We start from the raw sequence: 27994 nt of genomic DNA on the forward strand, positions 1-27994 counted from the left end.
TTAATACATTGAAATAAAATTCACCCAAAACACATTTGAAGAATAAAAATTGGATTACCATCTTCCCATAAATAAAAAAACTTGTGTTAATATTATATTATACGACTTTAATTTTATGTATCGTATCACATTGAAGTTCTAAAAAATTACCACAATTTTTTATTTTTTTATAATTTTTAATTGGTTAGCATGAGCAACTTATTCACTTGACTGACCCCCAATTTTTTGCAAACAAAAATAAAATGGATGATAAATTATTAGAATCGTTTTTAATTATGAAATTTGGAAATTTTGAATAGTTGGTGCATTATTTAGTTGGTTTAGAAATTGAGATATCTAATATTTCAATGAAAACTTGGATTCACAAATTTGTCTATTACGATTTATTTATTTTTGGGTGATTTGCATACATTGAATCATGATTCACCCAAAGTGCATCTGGAGAATAGCGATCGCAGGTTATCTTTTCTCCTCCTAAAAAAAAAGTGTTATCTTTACGCCAAATTAAAGTCTTAAAAATTAGCACAATATATATTCACTTGACTAACTCCCAATTTTTCGCAAACAAAAATAAAATGGACGATTAATAATTACTAGAATCGTTTTTTACCTAACAAATGAATGTGGCACTTGTTTAATTGGCTTACTCCCATGTCAAAATGGAGAAACCATTAATGTTCAAGACAATGAAAACCTCAAATTGATTGAGAAATTAAATCTCTTCCTCTCTAAAGTTTCCAAAACAAAATTAAAATGGGTAATTATTTCCCTAATTATCGGAACTGAGATTTGTATATAAAAAGGTGTTAATCATGAATATTCCTATGTGTGGATTGAGCAACCATTGGCTTTCCCCTTTGTGTCTGAGTTGCCAATAAAATTAAAATTAGTGATTATTGGAACTTGGATCTTTTTTTGCTTAAGATAATAAACATCATTCATATAAAACAAGAATTAATTTTTGTTTAACATGTGTTTATTAAACAACTCCAATTTTAATTGTTACTCTAGTGGTCCTATATCACCAAATTTTGCTAACAAACATATGATAAGATTCCAATTAACAACTTTTCCTAATTGTCTTTTAATTTTTCCCTCTTATGTTTTCCCTTTAAATACTCATAGCATAGTTCCTTAACTCTCACACTCAATTAAGCTAAGTACAAAGAAAAATATATAGGCTTTCAATCTTTGATAATTGTGATGGAAATACAAAGATTTCTTGTTGTTTTTGTAATTACTTTTGTGCTATTTTCGTGTGTAAATGCACTTAGCTCCAATTACTATGAGGAAACATGTCCAGATGCAGAATCAACTATCAGACAAGTTGTTAAAAATGCAATGTCAAATGATAAAACAGTTCCAGCTGCTCTTTTAAGGATGCACTTCCATGATTGTTTCGTTAGGGTACGTAAATTACTACTCCAATATATATATATAAATTTAAAATATTGTACTTTATCATTTATTAGTGTAATGTAATATGTGATAGTATGTTAGTTATCATTTTATTTGGTTACCGCATATACTGTCAGCTAATTAATCACTAGCTTTTGTTGGAATAATATAGTAAAATTGATCGAGAGGAAGAAGAATTTCATCATATAGGGATCAATGTGTAAACATGATGGGTTAGAGAACTTCTTAGATAACCAAAATAATGTTTATTCATAGAGATTTACACGTAACGGATCGAGATGGGCTTAAATGGAGCAATATAGTCAGATTTATATAGCCGATCAAAATTTGAGTTTATAATTGAGCCAAGCATAGTTATTTTTGTTGTATGACGATTTCGAAAGCATGCACTTTCATATACGATGATCATTTTATGTTGAAATATTAGGACATATGGTAGTTAATTATTTAACTAACTTATGGTGTGTGTTTTTTTTTTCCTTAAATTTTTATGAAGGGTTGTGATGGTTCTGTGTTGCTGAATTCAACAAAAAACAACCAAGCAGAGAAAGATGGACCTCCAAACATTTCACTACATTCTTTCTATGTTATTGACGTTGCTAAGAAACAAATTGAAAATATGTGTCCTGGAGTTGTCTCTTGTGCTGATATTTTGGCTCTTGCAGCCAGAGATGCTGTCACCCTTGTGAGTTCTACTACTACAAAAACTTTTTAAATTATTCGGTGTGTGCAATCTACTGACTCAACTAATTTGAATTTGTGCCATAGAAAACTTCATTTAAAGTAAATGAAGAAGAATACAATGCTATAAGCCTATAACAATACAACGTAACTATTAGAGTCCGTTTGGTAGGGCGTATAAAAACAACACTAAATTAAATAAGGTGTATTAATAATGCTGTACTTTATTATATATGTTTGACATTATCTTTTATCGATTTGTTTGATTTGTAATATTAAATGAATTAGGGTGTATTAGAATTGAAATAGTATCCCCTCCGCCTCCCTTCCGATATTATTAATGTCATGGTTTACTATGTATAAAAATAGTACTAAGTATAGTGTATTACTAATATAACTATATATAGGTTGAATTGAAAATACTACCAAACCAGAGATTAAATAATACCAAATCTAATACATGTATTATTTAATTTCTCTAACACTCTCTACCAAACGACCTTTTACTTACAAAATATGTAGACAATGTACAATTACAAATGCATGTTTTGTAATCTTCGAGTCAATTTGTGTGAGCATCTTGACTAATTCTAAGGAATAGAGAAATAAATCACTTAGTATTCTTACTTTTGCTATAATTTAAATCTGAGTTCCGATGATTCTCTACCCGCTTCATTATAAATAAATTTTATGTTATTTTCTAAATGTTATCAAGACTAATATTGAAATTATATATTGGACCAATGGTTTTAGTCTGGAGGACCTTATTGGGCTGTACCAAAAGGTAGAAAAGATGGACGAATTTCTATGGCCAGTGAAACAAGACTATTACCTGGGCCTAATTTCAACCTCTCTCAATTGCAACAAAGCTTCTCCCAAAGAGGCCTTTCTTTGGATGATTTAGTTGCACTTTCAGGTAAATACCCTCTATAAATACTGGTTAATTTCACATACGATTACTCAACTCATTATATTATTCAACTTTATCTAAATACCATAAAAGATACTAAATGTGTTTTAACTTGTTTTTTCACATTCAGGAGGACACACTCTTGGATTTTCTCATTGTTCATCCTTCCGAAACAGAATCGAAAAATTCGATAACAAAAACGACATCGATCCAACACTAGATGCATCGTTTGCAGCTAATTTAAAGAAATTATGCCCCGTTAACAATACAGTGAAAAATGCAGGAGCCACAATGGATACTACGACATTTTTATTCGATAACGCATATTATAAGTTAATATTGCAGAATAAGGGCCTTTTTTCTTCGGATTCAACTTTGCTCACAAATTCAAGGACCAAAACACTTGTTTCGAATTTTGCTACTTCCCAACAGGAGTTCTTTAAAGCTTTTGCTGATTCAATGATTAAGATGAGCAGTCTTAATGGTTCTGGTCGAGAAATAAGGCTTGATTGTAAATTTGTTAATTAAAGTTTTATTTAAGAACTTGGATCCAGTCTTAAGTATGGGGTCTGTTTTATTAAGAAAGTCTGATTTAATCGTACTTCTTTGTAGTTTTTTTTTTATGGTTTGATTTTTTATTGATTTGTGGGGGGTTATAATCTCTAAAGTGTGTGTTTCTAAAGTTTGAGAGGAGTTTGTGAGAGGATTTATTTGAGGATGGTGTGTCTTGAATATTTTTATTGATTTGATTGTAAACAAGCAAATAGAAATAAATTCTTTTTTTATTTGATTTCAATGGATATCCATTTGTGAGAAATTAAAGTACTCTTTTATACCTATCCAATATATATTTATTCACTTTCAATTTAATTGTTTTTTTAAAAAAATTGCATTGGAAGTATTGACAGACACATATTTTTTTCATTTGAAAAAAGAAAAAAACATTTTATTTTAAATGATTGTCTAATATTTTATTTATAAGATTGAGCGGCATATGAACTAATGTTAGATTCGAGTCTAACAAGGGTAATTTTTAAGGGCTAGATTCACACAATATTGAAAAAAAGAAGAATAAAAATTAACTTAAATAGCCGTTCGTTTAATTGATTAAATTAAAAATAGTGGAGTGAATGTATAACATGTGTATGTATAATCATGTTTAATTTATTATACCGGATAAAAATAATAAATAGTATATCAACCCGAGTATTTGTGTGAAACGGTGCCCGTAAAAGGTTCATTTGCTTAAATCAACTTCAATCAACTTGCCTCCTGAATTTACTGGTCTGGTAAAAACATTGAGATGGGCTTAGATTAGCCCACACAACTTGGGCCTATTTGGCCCAATATCCATCTTCTTCTTCAACTCCTCTAAACCCCAAAGTAAACAACTTTCAACTCTCCCTCCGTCGAGTTCAACTGGCCTGAGGTCCTTCCAATTTCCGATGACGGAGCTAAACACCGACGACCCCGACACTGTCCAAACTTCGAATCTCGACAACGTTAAACCCATAATAGTTGCTTGCTCTCATTCGGATACAACCCAGAAATCAGAACCACTAATTGAAGAACTAAAAGATGAAGAGTTTAGGAAACTTTTGGTGCCAAAGATAGAAGACCTCCCTATTTCTCCTCCTTCAGCTGTCGAATCCAATTTCGTCACCTATTTTGCTCCTGGTACTAAACCCACTTCCAATTCGTTGAAATTAATGCTCTTCTTTGTTCGATATTAAGTAGTTCAGAACTCAAACTTGTAGAAATTAAGATTTGTATTCTTTTTTTAATTGTTGTTGCAGATTTTATGAAACCTGGGCACGATCAGTATGTTCATCGACATGCCAATGGGTAATTAGTCTCTTTGTGCTTTGTTTTTGGTGTGATTTAGTTGCTGCTTTGAATTTTGAAAATTGAGTTTTTGCTGATTTTTTGAAATTGGGTTATTGAAAGATTGTGTATAATTGGGTTGGCTCCGACTCACATTGCTTTTAAGGATGAAGGCGGAGTTATTTCGGTTGATTTCAATGTGGGGAAGTCTGATCGGAGTGGAATCAAGGTCACTGGAAAGCGCAAAAAGGTATTTATAGCTGAATTTTAATTGAATTGAGACTAAAGATTGCATCTTTCTGCTGAACATAATTAAAAACGGAAGAAAATTGCATTTTCGTGGTAAAGACGTAAAGAAGCATAGTTTGTTCTTGCAAGTTATAGCAATTTTATTTCCTATTAGTTGTGTTATAGCTAGATTGATCTCCATAAATGTTGTTGGATAAAAGTTGTACTTTAATTTTATGATTGGCAGAACAAATCTATTGCTATATGTTAGGTCATGTCTTGTTTTGAGTCTTAAATATTTTAAGAATCATAAAGGGTGGCTTTCTTCTATAAATATGTCGAACATAATTCGTATTGTTTTCCCTATGAAGGAAAGCTAACAAGTTGAATTTGTTTCATTGTTTATGTTTTATTGGTATTTGGATCGGGTGCGATATTCCTCAAATTTCTAGTCTTGCAAATAAAGGGCTTTGATCTGGTTATTATGTTTGCCTCTCTACCTCCACGAGGTAGGATAGCATACACCTACCCCCAACCCCGACCCCAACTGTGGCATTACACTGGGTATGTTGATCTTGTTATCAAGTTTCATCTCAATGATAATACTTTTTTGTTGCCTATTTGCGAGCTTGATGAAGGATTACTTTCTGAACATTAGCATACAATGCAAGCTATTCATCATATGGAATTGTCTTGTCAGAAGTAAATATATGTGTGGATTATGTCACATTAGTTCTGAACCCTTTATCTTTAGCACAACAATTGATTGAAATTATGAAATATAAACATATGTACATTCTTCAGTCATTTGTAACAACATATTTTGTTAGCTACATAGAGAACACAATTCATCATTGCATGTATCACCGTCTGCCACATATACACAAAAGTATGAAGTGTGCAAGTAAAGCTAATCTTTCACTGCTTTTGTGCTTTATGCTTCTACTTTAATGAAATGAGGGTGTCACTTTGTTCTAATGCAGAACGCCCAACATTTTGAGTCTAATACAGCATTATGTAAAGCCTGCACAAATGACGCTTCTTATATTGTGAGGTATGGGTTTATCTTCTTGCATTTCTTTCTTTGACAGAGGTTATCTTAAAATCATTAAAGATTGTCTGCTCATGTTTTGCAGGTGTTGTGTGAAAGGCTCTTTATTAGAAGTCAATGATAGGCTAATTAAGCAACCAGAACTGCTGAACTCATCGGTAGGAGCTCTTAACTTGAGCGAATCCCTTCTTCATTTTCCCTGTAGACATTGAACTTCATTGAAATTAGCATCTTTAGTTGATGGTGTCATGATAACAGTGCTGTCGGCAATTGTTTATATTCGTGATGATAAAGATCTTGGAACCGTCACTTTTGCTACTTTGAAGCTCGAAAAAAATATCTTTGGCTGATTTTTCAGAATACAACTAAATGTTTGACGCAACTTGAAGGGTGAGGGGTTGTGTGGTTAAAACATATTTTGCATGGTATATTTTTATTTATGAGCTTTATTTAAAAAATAAAAAAGATATATTTTGGTTCCTCAGGTAGTTGCATACTCGTATTTCTTTAATCCCTGCAAATGTTTGATGCTGAATTCACACCTTGTTTTGCTTGATGTTGATAAAAGGAACTGAAAATAGGATATACATGGCCTCCATGATAAAAGTCGGGTTTTGTCTTTTCCCTTTTAATATTTAAAGAGCTTTCTCATAGACATGTTCCAAGTGGCATTAAGCTGTGTGTCATTTGATTGTGCCAATAATTATGACATTGGACTTGTTTTGCATTTATTGGATATTGTTTCATTTGACATCTTCATCTTCATATTATAATTACATTTCTGGTTGAATATGTGTTCCTCTTGTTTGCTTTCTACTACAGGCAGATAGGGAAGGATATATTGCAATTATAATGCCAAGACCCGCGGATTGGGTCAAGGCCAAGACCACTTTGCTGGGCATTGAAGAGTATAGAGAGTTGAGAAAGGATACGTTGCGATTATAAACAAGCAAGGTGGCAAATCAGCTCGTGGAAGGCAGCATTTGCAGGATTGGAGTGTACACTGTTGGAAAAGTTTGCTGATTATTGCAGTTCCTGCAATGATGTTCTCTTTCTGTAAGAGTAAGATCTACTACTTCACTATGCTTCTGTTATTGGCACACAGAAGAACATCGTCAAATTTAATTAACCTTCTTATTTGTACTTTTCTGGCGTATTATTTTGATGGGATGGAGTTTTACCTGTCCACATTGCTCCATCAGTCCACATTTTGTTCTTCAGAGCGAAATGATTAAGAAACATATAGTCTGTACTCCATAGTTAATATATTAAAATGTAACATTTCTATATTGCTATAGAACAAGAAAAATAAGAAGAATCTGTACTTGCTATGATCTCCATTAAGTTTACAAGAAAACAAAATGGTGGAAGCGAATTTTTCCATTATTAAAGACAAAAACACGAAAATTTTTACTCTAATCTTTGTTGTCATTTTTCATTCAATAAATTGCACTAACTCATCTGCTGAGCAATTGTTGTAGAACCATCCTTCTTGATCTGTTTATAGTGAGGAAACACAAGAAAACATGCTCTTCAAGCTCTTTCAACTGCTCCATGAAGCAGTTTTTGTTGATACTATAATTCCTTATCGCCTCCTTCAACATAGCAGTGTTTTTCTTTCTAGCACACATATCAGCTACAGATCTATTATGTTCGATTTCATCATATAGTCTCCTCACTAGCCGACTCATTGTATCAAAGTCATTAATCAATATGTACACTCCCTTTGCTGCTACATCAAGCTGTGCTATTAGTATTTCCAGTGAACTTGAACTTTTTTCCTTTTTATCCACCTTTGATCTTTTCTTGAATAGCTTATAAGAACAACCTATTAATCCCGGGGCAGCCACAATGCAAACCATACTATGAAGAACTAGGACTAACAATGCTATCATAACACCAGTATACCCTATTGTAATACTAATTCCAAATACCCTCTTGCAAGATTTCAAGAATTTCATCCTCTTGTTAACTCTTCTGAATTGTGACGATAATTTCTGAAGCAATAAATCATGTCCTTGGCGTGTGTCAAGAATCTGAACTTGATTAACAACTGAGAAAGAGTTGTTTAAGGAAGCAAATGATGCAAGTTCTCTATATACACTATAAAAATGCCCTGAATCTTGCTCTATTGTCATCAATCTAATAGCCCTTCTTATCTTCCTATAATTAGCTCGTGTTTGTTGCACATTTTGAAGTAGTAACTCACAGATTCTGCATGCTTCTAAGGTGATATCGAAGTAGTTAACGATTAGGGGATGAAATTGACATGATTCAGGGAGTTCAGATAACGCTACTTGACACAGATTTGTCTCGAGTTGAAGAGAAGAAGACGATGATAATTTATGATCATCTTTTAATTTTCCATCTTCAAGTTGTTCTTGAACTTTATTGTACAGTTCTACGTAAGACTTAGTCCTTAAGGCTTCAACATATTCTTCATTCACATTTGACTTGTTCACCAAGCTACCCGAACCGTCATTCTCAATTCTACCTGAAAAAATTCATCAAACATTAAAAACTATGCACTCTCTAACAATTATTTCATTTTTAGATAAGAAGTTTACACGATTAAACGTGGTATTATAGAACAAACCAAAACTAGCATAATATGAACCGGAAACGATGATACTCATAGGCTTTAGGAACCACTAAGTTTCTTAGAACTAATTAAGTCTATAATTACAAGAAAATGATGAACATGAAGAAGAATATGAAACTTACTTTGATTTTTGCGAGTCGATTTCAACTTGAACCAGACCAATTTTCTCATTAGATGCATATATATATATATATATATATATATATATATATATATAAATGTTGAAAGATTAGGAGAATTGAAAATGTTTTTTTTTTCAGAATAAAAACTCTGAAAGCAACTGATCAATGTCTCTTTATATATATATATATGAGTTTGTATCCTTGTTTCTTCAAAAAAAGCAAATTAAGTTTTTAAAACAGAAATAATTGGTGACTTTGAAGATACAAATACTTAATTTATATAGTTTTTATAACACGTTTACGTCTCCTACACCTCTCTCTCTAGATATACGCGTAAAGTATCCTTCTACCAAACTAGTAACTTCTTCTTTTTTTTCCTCTCAATTTACTAATTTAAACAGACACGTCCAATGTATACACAATGCTAAAACACTTATATATCGTGAGTTGTTCGGATTCTTTAAAAAAATATGATTATATTTGTGTTGAATTTTTTAAAAATGAGTAACTTTTGAAGGATATAGTACACACTCGATAATATTTTTGAAAGATTCAAGTAACTTAGATTATATACATTGTAAAGTATTTTTTTAAATATTATCAATGCGATTTAACATTTTCGAATAGGTAGCCTACCTTTTTCTTTAATAGGGAAAAGGGTATAAATAAATAAATAAATGCCCCTCAATTATGGAAAATAAAACAAATTTGTTCTCAAATATGCCTTTACATGTAGTGGACTGGAGTGGCTCAGAACTCGGCTTAAATTTGATCCTAAATATGTCCTTATCGTTAGTGGACTGACTCAAATTTATCCTAAAAAATAACGGATAATTACTTATAGTTACATTTTAAGTTAATATGAAAGAATATTATTATTCATATATAAAAGCAAAACTCAAAAATATTATACAAGATTGTAAAAAGAGGTACAATAGTACTCCATGTAGAGTATTTTTTTTTTTGAAGTAAGCTAAGTTTATTTAGATGAAGATATTACCGTTATTTTGAGAGATAAAATTAATCCATGTAAGATAAAATGAGGGCAACCTAACACCACCACACAATTCATGTGGATTATATCACTAGCTTTGTTACATTACCAAAAAAAAAATAAAAAATTAAAGATGAAATTTACTAATGAGTGCCTTGTAAATGATGTTTTTTTCTCTTGCTTGTGTTTGAGGAGGGAGCCAAATCCTTTTAATGAAAAATTAGGTACTAGTGATTATGTTTAAAGGTTTACTTTCCTAATAAGGAAAAAAAATATGTTAGAAGAAAAAAGAGTTAGTTAAATATGTGAATTTACATTTGTTTCTTGGAGTCCACCTTTTAGCTTCTTAAGGGATATATATGAATCATGAATTGGTGACATTGTTGGTCTCCATCTCTTTAACTTGGAATTAATATCACATGAATTTTGCTTAGATTTTTTCTTTGTGAGGCGTGAAAGGAAGTGTGAGATCAACACGTACCTAAAGCGCCTAGTCATAATCTAATACCAATAATAATAATAATTACGTCTTAATCATACATTAATTGGAGTTGATTTTATGAATCATCACTATTTTATTTAAGCAAAATTTATATCATCAATCATTCCAAATAGCAAAATAAAATAAAAAAATAAGTTTTATTAGAAATTCTCTAACAAGTCTAAAATTTATTCCCAATTACTAAATATCATTTATATAGATTTTTTCTTTCCTCCTTGTGTCTTATTTTTTTGCTCAAGACGTGCCTTGTTTAATTTCCAATGATTTATAAGTATTCTGAAATAACACTCTCGTATATTATTTTAGATTTGCCTTGTCCTCTTTTACCATTTTCATGTATCATAACTTTGAATCTATGATCGGTGAATTTAATCTTACATAAAATACCAACAATCAAATGATTCTCTTTTTTCAATTAAAAAATTATTTTATATCTAGTATTTACTGATTTGATTAATTCAAATTCATGTCGCTTAGAAAGAACTCCAGAGTCCAGAGTCGTTAGTATCAAGTGAACTATTGGACATTTGACATGTTCTAGCGCTTATATAATTACGAGTAATCTCTTCGAATTTTCTTCGACCAGTCGAGGATCGTTAATGGTGTATGAATTGGATTTTATTACGATATGTTTGGAGTTACGTTAGACCTCTCTTACGATATATTTAATCACCAAATAAGCTTTAAGAAAGACTATTCAACTATTTTTTTTTGTGAATATTCTGAAAATTTATGGGATATTCGAGATTTATACATATGATTGAATGATTGAAGGTAGACTTAGTAGAACATGAAAAAGTCAATTTCGTAATATTGAAATAATAAATGTTGGAGGGTAAATGGGTGGATAGTACTTATTTCATGTTCAATTGGAAATAAATAAATATGCAATTTAAATTTTCATGCGTTATATTAGGTAGACCAGATATTTTGCAACTTATTTGAGTCCTCTCCTTTCCTTTTAGGTCCTCTTTTTTTTTTTTGTAACTCCTTTTCCTTTTTTTTCTTTGGTAAACAATTCATTTTCCTTTAATTGTCACGCCACAATTAAGAAGCTATTATTTTGAGAATCTTCATAATAATAAAAAAATCAATATATTCTACCCACAAAATACAAATACATATAGATTTTGTGAAATATTTTGAGGAACATGTTCGTAATAACTAAGTAAATTAGGTAAGCTACATTTATTTACTATAATAAACCGGGGAATCATGTATTACTGATTCTAGTAAGGAAAATACCTTAAATTGATTACCATTTGGAGAATTCCTCTTTATTTAATCTACTGACTTTTCTCTTTTCTAAAATAAGATATAAATATGATGGAAAATTCAATTCCTTAAATCATAAGTTTATACAATAAAATTATGAACAAATAAACAGACAATTTATTCCTTTTGATTTGAGTGTGATCAGGCTTCTATGAAAAAAAATACCACTCTCTAGAAATGGTAGTACTTTTTCTTCGTAATTCTTCTATAACCTCATTATAACACTTCATTCCAAGTATGAAAAAACAATGTAATTTGACAAGTAATTTAAAATAACAAATTGCAAAATGCATTTGTGAGAGAAAATTGAAATTATTTGATTAAACTAATAATGAAATTTTGACATGTCATTTGGTAATAATTTTATCAATAGCTATTACGAAAATTGCAATAAGTTGTTTAAAAAATTGTAATTAGCGAAACCTTTTTTTTTGGTTAAAATTAGTGTATTACCTAATTAGCATATTTGTTTACAATTATTGCTTTAAAACAAACAAGGAAACGATTTGACAATAATAAATGCTAATAATCCTTTAAGTTAATAATATATATGTAAGAGAAGCAAAAAGAGATTCTTACATTTGTGAGGCAATTTTTTTAGAGTTAAGTAATTAGATATATTCTCCGATGAAATAAAAAGGTAACTAAATATTATTTTTACATTGCCAATAACAAGAAATGGAAGGGGGAAAAAGGTCAAAGAAACTGGACTGTTCAAGTCTTTTGGTCAGACGATAAAAATTGTATAAACTTAAATTAAAAGTCACTTTTATTAAAACACATGCAAATTTTGACATTATCATCTTTGCTAGTTTCAAATCAATCATTCACAGTAATGGTTAATTTGTCTAGCTAGCTAAGATAAACATCATAGAAAAGAAGACCTAAATTAAGGAGTACAAAAAAATTTAGTACTCGACCAACACATGCTTTAAGTTGATAAGCATGATACTAAACACTAAAAAGAAAAAAACTAAGTTAGGAAAAAAAAAACATGCAAATCATGAAAAGCTAGACAGCATTTGATCTCTTGCAAAGCTTGACCAATTCTTGGACAACATCGTCAATCTCTCCATCACCTTTGACTCTAATTGTCTCACTCATCTTCTTTGCCTTTTCCCTTATGGATTCTCCTTCTTTGTCCAAAACAACCTTATTAATAATTTCACTAATTTGTTCTCCATCAAGTTTTCCATCTTTGCTCCTAACAACTTCCAATCCAATACCTACTTCTTCCACAAGCCTAGCATTCAATGGTTGATCAAGATGCATTGGCATAGCAATTATTGGCACACCAATTTTCATGCTTTCCATGACAGAATTCCATCCACAATGACTCACAAATCCGCCGATATTAGGGTTTCCTAATATTTTTGCTTGTGGGGCCCAATCTTCAACTACCATTCCCCTTTCACCTACTTTCTTGAAAAAACCTTGTGGCAATGCTTGTTCAAGTTTGAGTTTCTCACCTTTTGGAAACCTAACAACCCAAATGAAATTAACCCTACTTTGCTCTAGACCATGAGCAATCTCTTCCCTATCCTCTTGTGACAAAAAATATTCACTCCCAAAAGAAACAAAAATAGTTGACCCTTTTGATTTTTTATTCAACCATGTTAGGATTTGTGAATTGCCATCTTCACTTATAGGTTCTTGAACAAGTGGACCAACCGGAACAATTCTCTTTTTGGTCAAACTAGATATATAGTCACAATATTTACCATCAATTTCCTTAAAACCCTTGATCAAAACAATGCTAGAAGACCTCTTAAAGCACAACTTGACACTAGTTTTATCTTTTTGTTGTTGCTCAATAGGCTCCAAATCTTGATTATTAAGCATACGCGTTAGCTCATAATCGCGATAATAAATAGAAGAGAAGGGAAACTCCAAGTAAGGGTACCTGAAAGTGTGAAACATGTAGGAAAACATGGTCGCACTACTAGTAACAAAAACAACAGATGGAATGTTTTTCTCCGCGGCTACCTTTGGTGCCCATGGTTGAAGTAAATCATAAAGAAGCAAATCAGGCTCAATAGTATTGATGATTTGAGTGAAAATTGGACGAGCCTTGGCGAACGCCTTCTTGAGTGTGGACATGAGATGGGGTGGGAGGCCATTGGTGGTATGGTAATGTGGAGGAAGGTCAGGAAAAGATGGAAGTCGAAGTTCAACAAGGTGGATTTTTTCAGTCAAGTTTTCGTTAATGAGCTTTTGTTTAATGGATATGAAGTTCGCAGGTGTTGAGCACAAGAAAATAGTAAAGTTTCTCGTAACGAGCTTTTTAGCTAGCTCCAGAAAAGGAGAGATGTGTCCATGTCCCAACCACGGAAACATTAGAATGCTAAGCGATTTTTGATTCATCTCCATTGAAGCATCCATGAAAACCTTTGTGTTTTTTCACTCTTTGATTGGCTAATGTTGTTGATTGTTATGAAGAGGTTATTACAATTTATAATGTATGATATTGTCTTAATTATGTTAAATTTTCATATAAAATGGAAGATCGTTTGGAAATGGAAATTAAATCTTTCAACGAGAATCATAATATATTTATATATACATATATCTTTTGTTATACGTACCTTAATGTTTTAATCTTATGTCCATAAATAAAATATAAGCAGAGTTATTGAGGATCTTTTTATTTCCTTTATAAATCTAGTACTCAATTACCGTTGAAGAAAGGATGAAGAGTTGGATTTTATAGTTCAAGTAAATTAAACACATTTTTGACCATCTACTTATTGATTACCTTACTATACTGCGATAGGATGCATTTCAAAAAAATAAATGCATCCATTTATTAGTTATATATTCTATTTGGTATTATGTTATATTAATTAATATATGAAAAATCATGGTACGTACTAGTAATGCAAGAGGTTTCGATGCATGCATTATCATGGTTAAAGACACAATTGCCTCTTAGAACCCTTTTCACATCCTTCTCAATGTATTTGTGTGTAATGACCCGTTAGATTATTTTGAGAAATAGTCATCTTCTTTTCATAAAAGACCCTTTTTGTAAATTTAAGTTAAAAATTTTGGACTTTTCGATAACTTCGGTTAATTAGTTGATGAGTGATTTTAAATAATTAATTTAATTGATGGACTAAATTGATAATTTATTTATATATACCATTTGACCTAGGTGTAAAACTGATTTAAGTTAAAATGAAGAGGTTGTATTTCTTTTAATTATAATACACCAATTCCGCTCTCGAGAGGACAACGATGACGACGCAGGTGAACAAATTCTCAGTCAATCTCAATTATTTCTATTTGCCTATGTAATTGTTGCCTAGTGGATAGTATGTTGTTCGTTGGAAATCAAAGCACTTTGACAAATTTATAAGTGATGAATGTGAATGATTGGATTAATAATTAGACAATCATGATGGACTAATCATTGAGAGGAATGACTTAGTGAAAAAGCTTCACTGATTTTGATTGACAAGTAATATGACCCAAGTTAGAAGTATAGATTATTCAAGGAGAAGAATCGGTAGATGAAAAACTGCTAGGATGAGATATTTCCTCAACCAATTGAAGCACAATATTAATATATGTACAAAAAGGCAGTGAATGAACATGGTAAGTAGGTTATGCTTTTTTAAAAAAATAAATCATTCTTACAGTGCTTCTACTCGTTCTGTAAATTAGTTGGGTTCGACCTTTTTAACTTTGATTATCACATTATAATTCAAGTGTTAATATATTGAGATAGATAATTAATTATGAAATGAATTGTATTAGATGAATACCATTAGAGTTATGATATTGGAGGAATTGATGCTTAACCCTAAACTTGAATTTAAGAAATACGAGACTTGATAAATTAAGTGGAATCAGGATTGAAAATGTGATTATAGATTTGGATGAGTCTTTGGGTCTATGCTAGACATATAATAATATATGTGATGTTAGTTTTGAAATCTTATTATGATTATTTATTTGATTAGATTGCAGTGTTTTGGATAGTGTTCAAAAAGAAAAGACTCAAGTCCAAGAGTGATTGTTTGATTATTTGAGGCAAGTGACTTTTCTAAACCTCAGTTTAAGCTTGTAGATGCTTGTATTTCCGTGTTATGTGCACTGGAGAGTAATGAAAATTGGACTGGGTTATTGACTGTATAATTGACCTTAAAAATGGAGATGAAGGGTATAAAATGGCGATCTAATGACATGTATTGGTGTAAGTAATGTGATGAGATTATGGATTTATTTTGGACATATGAAATGACTATATTGATGTGAGATAGGAAAAAATTATTGTTGTTGTCATGTTATTATCGTGAATCTTATGAACATGAATTGATTGCATTGATTCTGACATAGTGCTCCGTGGCAGGTATTATGAAACAAAGGGGTCGGGCCACATGTTTCATGGCAGGATATGTATATTAAGGGGATGGACCACACGCTCCGTGGTAGGTAACATGGATAGAAATATCCCCCATGGGTTCCGGACTGTAATTCAGCGGATGTGTACCAATAGGACAGACATGCATCATCTCATTGCATTGCATCATATTTTGTTGATAATTGTGAATTCTGTTTACCACTTACTGCTCTGTATATGTTAAACTTGACTTGATATGATTCACTTGATGAGACTGCTAATGAGTATCTGTGGACTGTATTATTATTATTATTATTGTGTAGAGTGTAGAGTTGAGTTGGTTTTATGCAGGTTGTAGTTGAGGAGGTTCAGTTGGGATGACATGAGTACTTGTATCTATTGAGCTTTGCTTAGTTTTAATTATCCACTTGCTAAGTACCGTATTGTTTGGTAGTTACCCCTTGCTTCTACACTTGTATAAGTTGTGAGCCCGTACCTGCTTGATCTTCTAGTATTTTCTACCACTTTTGAGGCTATCATCTTGAGTGTTGAGGTAGCTGTTACATCCATCTAGTGGACACCTCTTAATCTTTTAATATGTTTTAGTCCTATTCTAGAGACAAAGACACGGTGACTGTATTTTTCTTTCATGCTTCGGTAATGTATTAGTGGCTTGTACACATGACAACCAATCTTGGGAGAGTTTGAGTTTGTTTTACGTTTTTTCGATTAAGTTAAATTTTGATTTATTTCTTTTTCTTCCGCATCTACTTTCCGTTGGGTATTAGGTTGACTTGTCTCGGTGGATTGAGATGAGTGTCATCACCCCCGTGTTTGGGTCGTGACATTGTGAAGGGTATTTTTGTAAATAAATATTTTCTTTTAAAAATAATGTAATGCATGTTATTTTTAAAACGGAACAATGCATAAGAAAATATATAACTAATCCAAGCACGATTAATATGCAACGTAAAATTGCTAATGTCAACATTACTAATATATACATATATTCAACACTATTCTTATACACCCTACCAAATTACGTTAAAATAAATATACTTTATTATGATTGATTCGTATTAAATAAGGTGAAAATGAATACGTCCTCCTTCCCCTTTTACTTGTCCATTTTGAAAATCAAGAGATAATTTTTCATAAGTTCCTAATTTATCCTTATTATTAATTATAATCATTTCGCAATGTAATTTTCAAAACATTGAATTTAGTATATTCAAATAATGATATAGTAAAATAGTGATCCTATTTATTACTCATTAAAAAATGTGCTAAGTCAATACTGATAAGTATAAATCGACAGAGAAAATTATTAATTAACCATAATTAATTTTTTCTCTCGAAATGGTTTAATTAGCCATTTTTAAATGATAACTGAATATGCAATAGACACGCATCGTGTTATTAATGTGGTATAACAATCAAACGTGAATAATTTTTTTATTAAATGAAAGGTCTCGTATAATTATTGGAAATTACGTAAGATACAATTATTATTACAATAAAGTGGGGGAATGATACTCCTAATGTTAGTAAGGAAATAAACTCCAATTCATTACCAATATTAGATAAATATTCCTCTTTTAAACATATTGACTTTTCCAAAAATAATATAATGAATTGGAAAGTCATTGATTAGTCGTTTAAATTATGAAGAGATAAATGGATAATTTAATCCATTTGGTTTGGGACTTGGAGTGTCAATTATAACTTTGATGTTATATGTAACGGAACTTCAACATAAATAAAAAGAGAAATAATAATGACATGAGATAGTATAAAAACAATTTTTATCTTTAATTAAATCATATATACGGAATAGACCATCTACGTACTCTTTATAGTCCCAATTCATATCAAACATTTTTATTCAAAAAAAATAATTAAGTGTTATCCTCTATTGTGCTTTTGAGATACTTTGATATATACAATTTACATGTCAATTAATGAAATGTTACTTATTATCTAATTAACAAATCTCTTTTCCTTTTATAGAGACTTTCTCCAAAATTTTCGAAATATTCATCTGACTTAATAAATGTGAAAGAATTGCAAGAGAGATTTTTACATTTGGAAAATAGGCAACTTTCTACGAGTCAGGTAATTCGATATTCTTGGATGAAAGAAAATGGTAATTAAATATTCTATTTACATTATTGGAAGATATTGAAGACAAAAAAAGAAAAAGTCATAATTGCATCGATAATATAAATCAGTATAACAAAAATTGCAATAAGTTATTTGAAATAGCTTTAGTAGCTAAGTAGAAATTTTTAAGGACGTTTAAGAATTAATACATACGTATGAAAAGTAATTTGTGACTATATATATAGATCGTATGATTTTTTATACATACAAATACAATATACATAGACTTTATGTATATTTAAAGTCTATTCTTTTAGTGTTTTTGACATGTAAAGTTATTTTTTTTAAGGCGGAATGATCTGAGAGACCCTTGTACTTGACTCCGTTTGTCACCTAAGCCCTTCTACTCACGACTTTGCCAAGTGAACACTTAACGTTATTAAAACGCGTTCTTTTAAACCCCTCTAACCATTGACCAAACTTATGTGACATTTATTTGCTGATCAGAACGTGTTTTAATAACTTCAAGTGTTCACTTGACAAAGTCTTGAGTAGAAGGATTTAGGTGACAAATGGAGTCAAGTACAATGATTTTCTAGGTCATTCCACCTTTTTTTAAAAAAAAAATAATGAAAAATTTACTTTTTCTATAAATAATACTCCATTCGTTTTGATATTTTGTTTGATTTTCATTTGACACGATTTTTTAACAAGTAAAGAAAATTTTCGAATATTACGATCTTAAACTAAAAATATATAGACCAAGATGTCTTTTAATCTAGAAATTAAATATTACTTTTTCTATAAATCTAGAAAATTAAATACGAATCAAATATACGATTTCTGCGAAATATCAAAAATTTATTGTTTCTTATACGGAAAAAAAACTCAAAGCAATTATAGTCTCGTCTACAATTATTATTTTTGGTTTATGTAGAACGCATATATATTTTTTTCCATTACTCAATAGTACCTATTTAATTATTTTCTACCACAAGAGCTTACTATGCTTGTCTAAACAAAACCTTAATTAAGTGTATTTAATTTTATTAGATGTACGCTCTGGATGGATTTAAGTGTATTTAATAAATCTGATCTTTTTACTCTAAACTTTGGGGATTTTTTTAGGTTATTATTCATGCATTAATGTATTCGGTGATTAAGCAAATTCAATTAATTTGATACTTTTATCAAACCTTCAAAATTGTTATTAGTGTCTCAATTTTTTTGGGCCTAAAACAAAAACTTCACTAGCCTCACTTGTGACCACCCCTAATGACAATATAAAACTAAATTTTTGTTTCTTTAATATAATCGTCCATTCAATACTATGATATAAAAGAAAAAGCTAAAATTAGAGATTTATGATTTGGTAAATTACTAAAAATCAAAATAAATAATTTTATAATAAGTCATTTGAAGCTCTATTATGAGAAAATAGTTTTCATATACAATATTAGTGCGGGTTTATTTAATAGGGATGTGATAGATAAAATTATCTTAAGAGACATTGATTGGATATCACATGAAATGAGTTATTCCACTGATATATTGATAACTTACCCCACTGTGATAATATAAATAATGAAATATATAATTATGAAACTAACTAATACTCCTAACTAAATGCGGAATAAAATAATTTTATATTTTATTTTAAAATTATTATTCTTTATTTCTCGTACCAAATGACCCGTGTAGAACTTGTACGTAGCATAGACATCACGTCCTTTGGGCCTAGTTACCAATATTCGAGTTCAATTGGGCTCTTATCATGGATACTGCTATGGTTGGCCAATTTACCCAAATATATCTCTTTTAGGTTAAAATATAAATTGTCCTCTCTTTACAAAAGAGAAGCACATATAATCCTTAAAAAATTACCTTTCAAGATAACATTACATTCAAGTTTAATATTTTGTTATATTTCTTAATTTTAAAAACAAAATATTTAATTACTTTGTGACATTTGAATAACTAATAAAATTTTAGATCATGTTATAATATTTTCTATCATATGATTTTCAGTTTGCTCAATGAATGCTTGGATCGTGGTACAAAAATTTCACAAGTTATAATTTTTTTTTAAAAAAATATTTTACTAAATAACTGTTCAAAGTGGAATAGCTGGTGATTTTTTTTTTCGTTGTGGTTAATTGTTCATCGACCTCATATTAGATGTCTATTGATCTGATCAATTCATATTTGATTCAAAAGTTTTCTACCACGAATTGTTGTATTTCAAAAATTCATAATTGAAAAGAAAATAATATTATTCATTCTATCATATTGCTTCCTAGGACCATGCACATATATATTTCTTTTCTTAAGTATAATAATTGTTGTAATACTCCCTAGCTACTAGTAGAATTACTTTTTATATTTTTTGGTTAGCTAATTAATTGATGGTTTTCGCGTACCTTCTATATTTTTCAGATTTTATTTGTGAGATTACACTGAGTCTATTATTATTATAAGAGATAAGTGTCAAAAAACACACCTAAACTATCCCTCTTTTTTGAGTTTCATACCTAAACTATTGGGAGTTTGAGTTTCATACCTAAACTATCACTTCTCAATTTAAAAGACACATCTCAGTGATGTGTGTAATACCCTTTCTCTACTTTCTCTATTTTTTAATTTTTTTTTTGCCACATGACTAAAATACTCTCAAACTAAGAAGTGATAGTTTAGGTACGAAACTCAACCCAATAGTTTAGGCATGAAATTCAAAAGAGAGGATAATTTAGATGTGTTTTTGACACTTATTTCTTATTATAATTATTTGATGATTTAGATATTAAAGAAGAATTCCTTTCACTAGTATGGTCATATTGAAAATTATTATAAGCCTATTAAAAGATAGAGTGCTTCCTAGCTACATACACATTCTTTATTGCACCATTGATGGTGATTGTTTTCCAATTTTCCTTATAGCTTGTTATCCAAAGTATGCCATATTCCATATGAATAAAAAAAATACACAATTCAACAAAAATGCCAAAAACATATTGTTTATAGAATATATAAAATTTAAAGCAATTATAGTCTTGTCTACTATAATTTTGGTTTTTGAAAACAACTACTTTTTAAAATTTCGAATTCAATGTGTGCTTGATTTATTTTTTATTACTTGCTACGACTTAATCAATTTGGTGTTTAAGCATATCCATAGGTATGATGTTTTTATTATAGACTTCAAATTATTTTTAGGGTTCATATGAGCCTTTATTTAGTTGATCAATAAAATCTCAAGTGTCACAAAAGTCATGTGTATTTAATAGAATGCAATTAATTCAATTTTATACGTATTTCATAAATTTGATACATTTACTATAAACTTTTGAGATTTTTATATGTACTTTATCTAGTAGATTAAAAAATCTCGATTGTTATTAATGTCACCTATATTTTTTTAATAATTAAAAAAAAATCATATTAATTATGAAGTGATTACTTACAAAATCATATTAGAATTATCTCTAATAATGCGAATTCACAAAGCATGTTTAATCTTATGGAGCAAATATTCATAGATTTTATCCTTTCATTAAACGTCACGTATACTTTTCAGAGATATAATCAATTTTGATACTTTAAACCTTCTTTTATTTTGTTTTAAAGATTCTTATATGCATTTATCGAGGCAATTAATAAAACTCAATTACTTACCAGGGTTTCTCAATTTTTAATTGTAAGGGCATAAGCACCATTACAAAGAAGTCTAGGGTATCTTTTGGTAATTTCATGGGATTATTGAAAATAAAGAAGAAAAAGGAAAGTAAAAATAAATAAAAAATAAAAAATAAAATAAAAATAGGACACAAAACAGAGGGAGATAGTGATCACTGAAACCCTAAAAATTTACAGCCTTTCTCTCTCACCTGACGCTTTCCAAAAACCTCATTTTTCTTCTCATCACTCTTCCTTGAATTTCGTGCCTGATTTTGAATTTTTTTTCTCTCTACATTTTTGTTTAATCTCTTTGATTCTGTTGATCATTTCTGGGTTTATTTTTTTAGAATTTTTTTGATTTTTTTTCTTTTGGTTTTGAATGGCCACGCCGCCGGATTCTTCTGCAAATAACAACACCCCAAGTTCACCGGCGGCCAAAGCTGATGGTGTCTCCGTTGTAACATCGGCCGCCGGGTCTACTGTCAGCAGTCCTCAAGCTCGCCGGAATTTGCAAGCACCATGGGCTCAAGTGGTTCGTGGTGGAGAGCCTGAAGCAGCATCAGTGTCAAGTCCTCGCTCACCGTCACCGTTGGCATCGGCTGCCGGTGTTTCGCCGGAGAAAATTTCGTTATCGGATGATTGCTCGACCCAGAAGATTTCGCCGGAGATTTCTACTTCCGGTGCTCTGCCGGAGAGTTCTGATAGTAATGATAGCAATGTAGGTCGGCCGAAGAAGCCTGCTTGGAATAAACCTGTAAACGGCGTTGTTGAGGCGGTTTCTGTTATGGGTGGGGCTATTTCCTGGCCTGCTCTCTCTGAGTCTACTAAGCCCAGCCCAAAATCAGCTACTGATTCATCAAAACCTATTTCAGATGGATCGACTTCTGTTTCTCAGGTTTATTTACTATCTAATCTTGATTTTGATACTCGAAGTTTCGATTTTTATTTAGTTTCGCCTACTTTTGAGGGCTAAAATGTTACTGCATTTGTATTTATAATGTTGATATGAAGGAATTATAAGGGGTATGAATGATTAATTGATGTGTGTATATATGTTTTTGTGAATAGGGTCCTATAATTTCTCAGTCACCTCAAAAACAAGCTAATGTTAATGCGAACACTAATTCAAATGCAAATCCTACTACACCTGTTAGACAAAGATCAATGAAATACAGAGGTAGCAGCAGCAGTGGTGTTGGTAGTGGTCCAGGTGCTGGAGCATTTATTAGAACTCCGCCTCCACCTCCACCTCCACTGCCTCCACCATTTCCTGTAATGCACTATCCACCTGTTCTCGAGCCTCCTGTAAGAGGTTCAAGATCTGTTGGAGGATTTCCGTCTCAGCCGCATGGAGCAAATGATCATTCTCCCCATAGAAATCATGGCAGGAAAGGTAACTTTGGGGGCCGACCCCGTGGAGATGGATCTTATCATAACAATCATGGGGGAAGGCGTGATCAAGATCGGAGAGACGTTCATATGGCTCCTCAGTTTACTCCTCCTCATGCAGCCTTCATGCGGCCTCCACTCCCTGGTTCTGGCCCATTTCTTCCAACCCCTATAAGACCCTTTGTTACTCCGATGGGATATGGTAAGTCCGCTGTTCCATTCTTTAATAATCTAGTTTGCTAAATGTTAGCATTATGTTGTTGGTTCTTTTCAGATATGCCTCATTTCTTTCTTTTTTGATGGTTCAGATATGACTCCATTCTTTTATGTTCCTCCATTGAGCCCAGAGCCCTATAGTGGTGTGTCTATCATCAACCAAGCCCCACAATTACCCCAACATTTACCTTTAGTGGATCCAAATTTGCCTCCCTCCTTGGTTAATCAGATAGAGTATTACTTCAGGTAATTTTCAAAGCTAAGAATGTAATTCTTTTCTTTTCTTTTCCCTTCCCTGTTTCCCCCCTTTTAAAATAAATTTCTTTCTTTCATTTTACAGGATTTTTGTGATAATTATCTGACAAAGTTTCTTTTTTTGGGGGTTCAGTGATGCTAATCTTGTAAAAGATGACTTTTTGAGGTTACAGATGGATGAGGAAGGTTGGGTTCCTATGCAATTGATTGCTAACTTTCCTCGAGTAAGTGATATCCCTATTTCTGTAGTACATATTGGTTGATTGCAGAATCGGCCTCTATGATAATGCAGCATTGTCATTTCTCTCCTATGTTGATAAGCTTAGGGACCATGTATGTCTTGTTTTTCAAGTTATTGGCACACTTTTCGTTTGCTTAAAGATGTGATGTCTATGAGGATTGACTTTATAATCATGAAATGACTGTGATTGTTCTTGTATTCTCTTTGATATTTAGCTCAGCTTGCTTAGCTAAAGTCATTGAATCTCAGCAAAAAGATGGTCACAAGTTCCAGAACTCATATGCTGAGATCATTTGAGCTTGTGAATTGCATATAGTAATTGTCAGGTGCTTGTAGATAAACATATGAAACCAGGCGATGACAAACAAAATGCTTAAGTTGAAATTGAGTTTCTCTTTGAATGATTCAGAAACTAGTTTTTTTGCAATAACTGTTGAACTTATCTTGAATGGGTACCAAATCTATGCAAAAAATTAAATTCAGGATTAGAAGTACTTTATCAGGTTTATTTTGGTTTCATTCCAGTTAACTATCCAAATTTGGATATTTTCAGATCCTTTATTCTAGCTTAATCTCTTTTATATTAGAGGTGACTTGATATTTCCTTAAACCATCTATGAAATGTACTTCATAAAATAAACTGAAAATGCTAGATTCGTAATTTCTCTCGTCCTTTATAAAAACTTACAGTTCCTGTAATTGGTGACTGAACACACAGGTTTCTTTCTCTACTAAAGGAAATGATATCTCCCCAAAGCATCTACTCCAGTCTCACATTTGGTTTTCTACGTATATGTTTGTTGTAACTTCCGGAGGTTGTTAAACATAGGAAAAAATATAAAGAATGCAGACCAAATGTACAAAGAATTTTGGTTGAACTTTAATATCCTGCTGTGTTTCATTGTTTCATGTTGGTTTACTTTTGATGTTTATCAGCATAGTTTCTGTTTGCTGATGGATGTTATTGCAGTTGACAGAAACTTCGTCGAAGCGAAAATCTGGAGATCGAGTTCCATTTGGGGCTTTCGTGTTTATTTATTTTGATTTGTTGGTGCTCTTACAGGAAGTCAAGGATAGAAAACCGGAATTCGTTTCCATTTCCTTTTTTATTCAATTTAAAATCCGTATACAAATTTATATTTTTGGCAGCTATTTTCTGAATTCTAACATTTTCACTTAGAGCTTTCAATTGTCCTGCTTGAAATCGTTACTCAAAACATTTTTTCTATCCGATGGTTATAGACAAATGATTACATGCTTAAGTCAAGAATTTGGGTCAATAGCCAAGTAGATTTTTAGCATTCTTTGTTGGCTCTTTATATAATCGAATTATACAAATAAGGCTTTGGATCTCATCAATGCTTTTAGGACTTCTGTTATTCCTATTGTTCAGATTATGTTAACCCTTTGCTCTTGAAAATTATATGTTTTATAAAACCTTATATCGTGTCCCAAGGGTGGAAATTTCTATATGTTGAATATTGATTATGGCTATACACTAAGATGTTAATGACTATATTGCCTTTGAGATTTGCAATTTTGTCTTTTTTAGAGGGACTTTGTTATAACTAATATACTGTAATCTGCAATCACACTATGAGTTATGTTACTTAGACTATTCATTTGACTGACACCTATATTACTCGTACTCTTCAATAATGTCGATGGGTGTGTCGGATCCTCCATAAATATACTAATTTTGGAGGATCCAACACGGGTGCGGCAACCTTTTTGGAGAGTCCGAGTAGCATAGACTGACACATACATATCTGCAAAATACACCCAAAAAAGGCGTACTAAACATCAGTGGGGGACCCAAGAATCTATACCGTTGGATTTAAAAAAACAGTAGAATATAATATATCGGATTTAAACCTGTGATCTAAAGCAATTTCTTAACCTCACACTTCACTAAACTTTTTCTTATTGCAAGGGCATCCAACAACTTATGAATGACTAAAAAAAATTGCTTTTACCCTATCAGACGGTATAATTTTTCAATAAAGGGGATTCAATTTCCATCAACTTAGCCTTGCCACTGCTAAATATGCCCATAGTGAAATCATACGTGTATGCAATTTCCATATTTGTTTCCTTGTAATATCTATTGTGTGTTCTTGACGTGCTTTTACAATATAGTAGTACATTTTTGGGGATCAAGGTTTTGCTTGTGGTCTGTTTTTGCAGGTTAAGAATTTGACAGATAAGGTCCAGTCTGATACTATCCAGTTCATTTTGTATTGTTTGAGGGCTTCAACGTTTCTAGAAGTGCAGGTAATATATCAGTTAGAGCTTCTCTTGCCTTGATATATTATATTCTAATGCTTTTAAGTCAGTTTGAAAAAAAAGAAGAAGAAGCTGTTTGGTGTATATCAGTTAAGAAATTTTATCTTATACTGCACAGTCTCTGTTTATCCTTATCTTCAACTGTTAGATCACATGATATGAAGTACAATTTGAGGTTCCTAAAGTTGTAAATTTGTAATTGGTTATTGAACTGCCCGTGTGAGTTCAAGGACCGTTGTCATATTTGTCATATTACTGTCTCAAAATTTTAGTAATTAGTCGTAGAGAATATTTTCTTCATCTTTTGGAAGCTGTTTTCATGAACTGAGAGAATCCATATCTTATGTCATCTCGCATAGTTATAGCCAGTAGGGTAAGAATTAAGATAACTGAGACTCAATGAACCTAAAGTCCTTTGCCTCCAATATAACCATATGTGATTTTGGTGGTTGTCTTGTAAGGGTGCTGCATTTCGTACATAAACTAACTACTTGAAATTGATTTTTGGTTCTGCACCAACTGTTCCACTCCTGCTGCATCTACAGATGGTGTTTTAACCTGTTACATGAAGTAGTCTTGATGGTAGTGATGTTCTTTCTTCCAGGATGAGAAGGTAAGGAGACGGGATGGTTGGAGGAAATGGACTCGTACTTCTAGCCAGTTTGCAGCTGATTCAGGTTCGTCCACATCTGCTGCATCGACAGACGGTGGTCTAACAGGTTCCTTACAGAATGTCTCTGAGAATGAATCAGCTACAAATATTAGTAGTGCTGCAGAAGTGACCAATGCTCAACTGGAGGTATCTGCCGGTGGCTTATCGGACGAATCAGCTAATCAATCAAAGCCGGCTCAAGAAGGCTGCGCTGACGCTGAAAAAATCTCTACCAACCACGCATGAAACAATGCTGTTGATTTTGCAACGAGTGGCAACTCTGTCTTGCATACTGATTCAATTACGGAAGGTGTATTTGGAAGGTTATACATACATCATTTGCTGCCCTTGGTGGAGGCCATATTTTTTGCAGTTTTTGAGGTGAGTGGAAGAGTTAAAACTAATGTGTAAGTTATCTGGTATAGAGAGTGGAACAATAGTGGAGATTAAAAGGATATACAGTTGAGGCTTGAAACTTTTCGAGTCGTTTGGCTCGTATAATTGCATCGCATATGCAGGCTGGTATTCCATTGTGTGATTCAATGGAGTGAATTTGGATTTTGAGCTTAAGGTTTAACTTTTTTGGGTTGAAATTTACCTCCATTTCAGAGGAAAACATTCTGAAAATGTAGATTTAGTGCTTGGCTGGTAACCAGAGTGATTGAGCTCTGCTGATTTTGTTATACTTATCTAGGCATATTGATTGTTTTAAATTATTTTGTTTCTTTTTGCATCTCATTATGTTGTGTTTTAGAGATTTCTTCTATATTTCTTTCGATATATGAGAGAACAGATTAAGTACATGATGAGTTACTGCCTACACCAAGAAAGCCTTGAGACTTGTGGAACAAATACTCGAACTTGGTGTTTACACTAAACTATACCGATTTATCACACGCTTAAGTGATAGATTAACGTGAAATGTGTATTAATTAACTATGATTTTGTGATAGTAGTGTACGGCTTGTCCGTGCAATGTTGCTGGTGTTCACTAAACCATGTCTGCGATGACTCATTGTTTTCTAGTATAACAATAGTGGTGGCATTGCTCATGGTGAGTGCATGTGAAGACATGTGTCATGTATTCATTGCTGGTGACGACGATTCATTGTTTGTTAGTAGTACGATAGTGGTTGCATTGCTCATGGCAAGTGTATGTGAAAGACGTGTTTCATGTATTCACATCGGCAAAATGACTCAATAGTGTGCTTGTAGTAAGCTAAT

General features: G+C 31.7%; 5 protein-coding genes across 5 annotated transcripts; 3 read left to right on the plus strand and 2 right to left on the minus strand.

The window, feature by feature from the left end:
- The first annotated feature begins 1169 nt into the window (after positions 1-1169).
- Positions 1170-3588, plus strand: LOC129903999 (peroxidase 64-like). The gene is made up of 4 exons (XM_055979530.1): positions 1170-1407; positions 1916-2104; positions 2854-3016; positions 3141-3588. The coding sequence occupies exons 1-4, from the start codon at positions 1204-1206 to the stop codon at positions 3536-3538; spliced, it is 954 nt and encodes a 317-aa protein (XP_055835505.1). The 5' UTR covers positions 1170-1203; the 3' UTR covers positions 3539-3588.
- Positions 3589-4365: 777 nt separating this feature from the next.
- Positions 4366-7401, plus strand: LOC129904328 (uncharacterized). The gene is made up of 6 exons (XM_055979888.1): positions 4366-4687; positions 4807-4855; positions 4958-5084; positions 6046-6116; positions 6199-6271; positions 6936-7401. The coding sequence occupies exons 1-6, from the start codon at positions 4456-4458 to the stop codon at positions 7056-7058; spliced, it is 675 nt and encodes a 224-aa protein (XP_055835863.1). The 5' UTR covers positions 4366-4455; the 3' UTR covers positions 7059-7401.
- Position 7402: 1 nt separating this feature from the next.
- Positions 7403-8905, minus strand: LOC129904327 (UPF0496 protein At1g20180-like). Its single transcript, XM_055979887.1, has 2 exons — positions 8838-8905; positions 7403-8607 (listed from the first exon to the last, which is right to left on the minus strand). The coding sequence occupies exons 1-2, from the start codon at positions 8893-8895 to the stop codon at positions 7571-7573; spliced, it is 1095 nt and encodes a 364-aa protein (XP_055835862.1). The 5' UTR covers positions 8896-8905; the 3' UTR covers positions 7403-7570.
- Positions 8906-12619: 3714 nt separating this feature from the next.
- On the minus strand, positions 12620-13990 carry LOC129902349 (UDP-glucosyltransferase 29-like). The gene has a single exon (XM_055977566.1). It carries the CDS (start codon positions 13988-13990, stop codon positions 12620-12622), a length of 1371 nt encoding a protein of 456 aa, XP_055833541.1.
- Positions 13991-21892: 7902 nt separating this feature from the next.
- LOC129902267 (la-related protein 1C-like) lies at positions 21893-27503 on the plus strand. The gene is made up of 6 exons (XM_055977419.1): positions 21893-22626; positions 22800-23322; positions 23429-23582; positions 23725-23815; positions 26020-26106; positions 26723-27503. The coding sequence occupies exons 1-6, from the start codon at positions 22111-22113 to the stop codon at positions 27014-27016; spliced, it is 1665 nt and encodes a 554-aa protein (XP_055833394.1). The 5' UTR covers positions 21893-22110; the 3' UTR covers positions 27017-27503.
- Positions 27504-27994: the final 491 nt, after the last annotated feature.

The sequence above is a fragment of the Solanum dulcamara genome, chromosome 9 (genome assembly GCF_947179165.1).
Source record: "Solanum dulcamara chromosome 9, daSolDulc1.2, whole genome shotgun sequence".
In the NCBI taxonomy this organism is placed as follows: Eukaryota; Viridiplantae; Streptophyta; class Magnoliopsida; order Solanales; family Solanaceae; genus Solanum; species Solanum dulcamara.

Bases quoted from the DNA above. Each gene is read 5' to 3' on its own strand.
- LOC129903999 (XM_055979530.1), top strand. From the start codon at position 1,204: ATGGAAATACAAAGATTTCTTGTTGTTTTTGTAATTACTTTTGTGCTA. The intron at 2,105-2,853 runs GTGAGTTCTACT...CAATGGTTTTAG, and splicing joins CCAGAGATGCTGTCACCCTT to TCTGGAGGACCTTATTGGGC. The intron at 3,017-3,140 runs GTAAATACCCTC...TTTCACATTCAG, and splicing joins TGATTTAGTTGCACTTTCAG to GAGGACACACTCTTGGATTT.
- LOC129904328 (XM_055979888.1), top strand. From the start codon at position 4,456: ATGACGGAGCTAAACACCGACGACCCCGACACTGTCCAAACTTCGAAT. The intron at 4,856-4,957 runs GTAATTAGTCTC...GGTTATTGAAAG, and splicing joins GTTCATCGACATGCCAATGG to ATTGTGTATAATTGGGTTGG. The intron at 6,117-6,198 runs GTATGGGTTTAT...CATGTTTTGCAG, and splicing joins GACGCTTCTTATATTGTGAG to GTGTTGTGTGAAAGGCTCTT.
- LOC129904327 (XM_055979887.1), bottom strand. From the start codon at position 8,895: ATGCATCTAATGAGAAAATTGGTCTGGTTCAAGTTGAAATCGACTCGC. The intron at 8,608-8,837 runs GTAAGTTTCATA...GAATTTTTTCAG, and splicing joins ATCGACTCGCAAAAATCAAA to GTAGAATTGAGAATGACGGT.
- LOC129902349 (XM_055977566.1), bottom strand. From the start codon at position 13,990: ATGGATGCTTCAATGGAGATGAATCAAAAATCGCTTAGCATTCTAATG.
- LOC129902267 (XM_055977419.1), top strand. From the start codon at position 22,111: ATGGCCACGCCGCCGGATTCTTCTGCAAATAACAACACCCCAAGTTCA. The intron at 23,323-23,428 runs GTAAGTCCGCTG...TTGATGGTTCAG, and splicing joins TGTTACTCCGATGGGATATG to ATATGACTCCATTCTTTTAT. The intron at 26,107-26,722 runs GTAATATATCAG...TCTTTCTTCCAG, and splicing joins CAACGTTTCTAGAAGTGCAG to GATGAGAAGGTAAGGAGACG.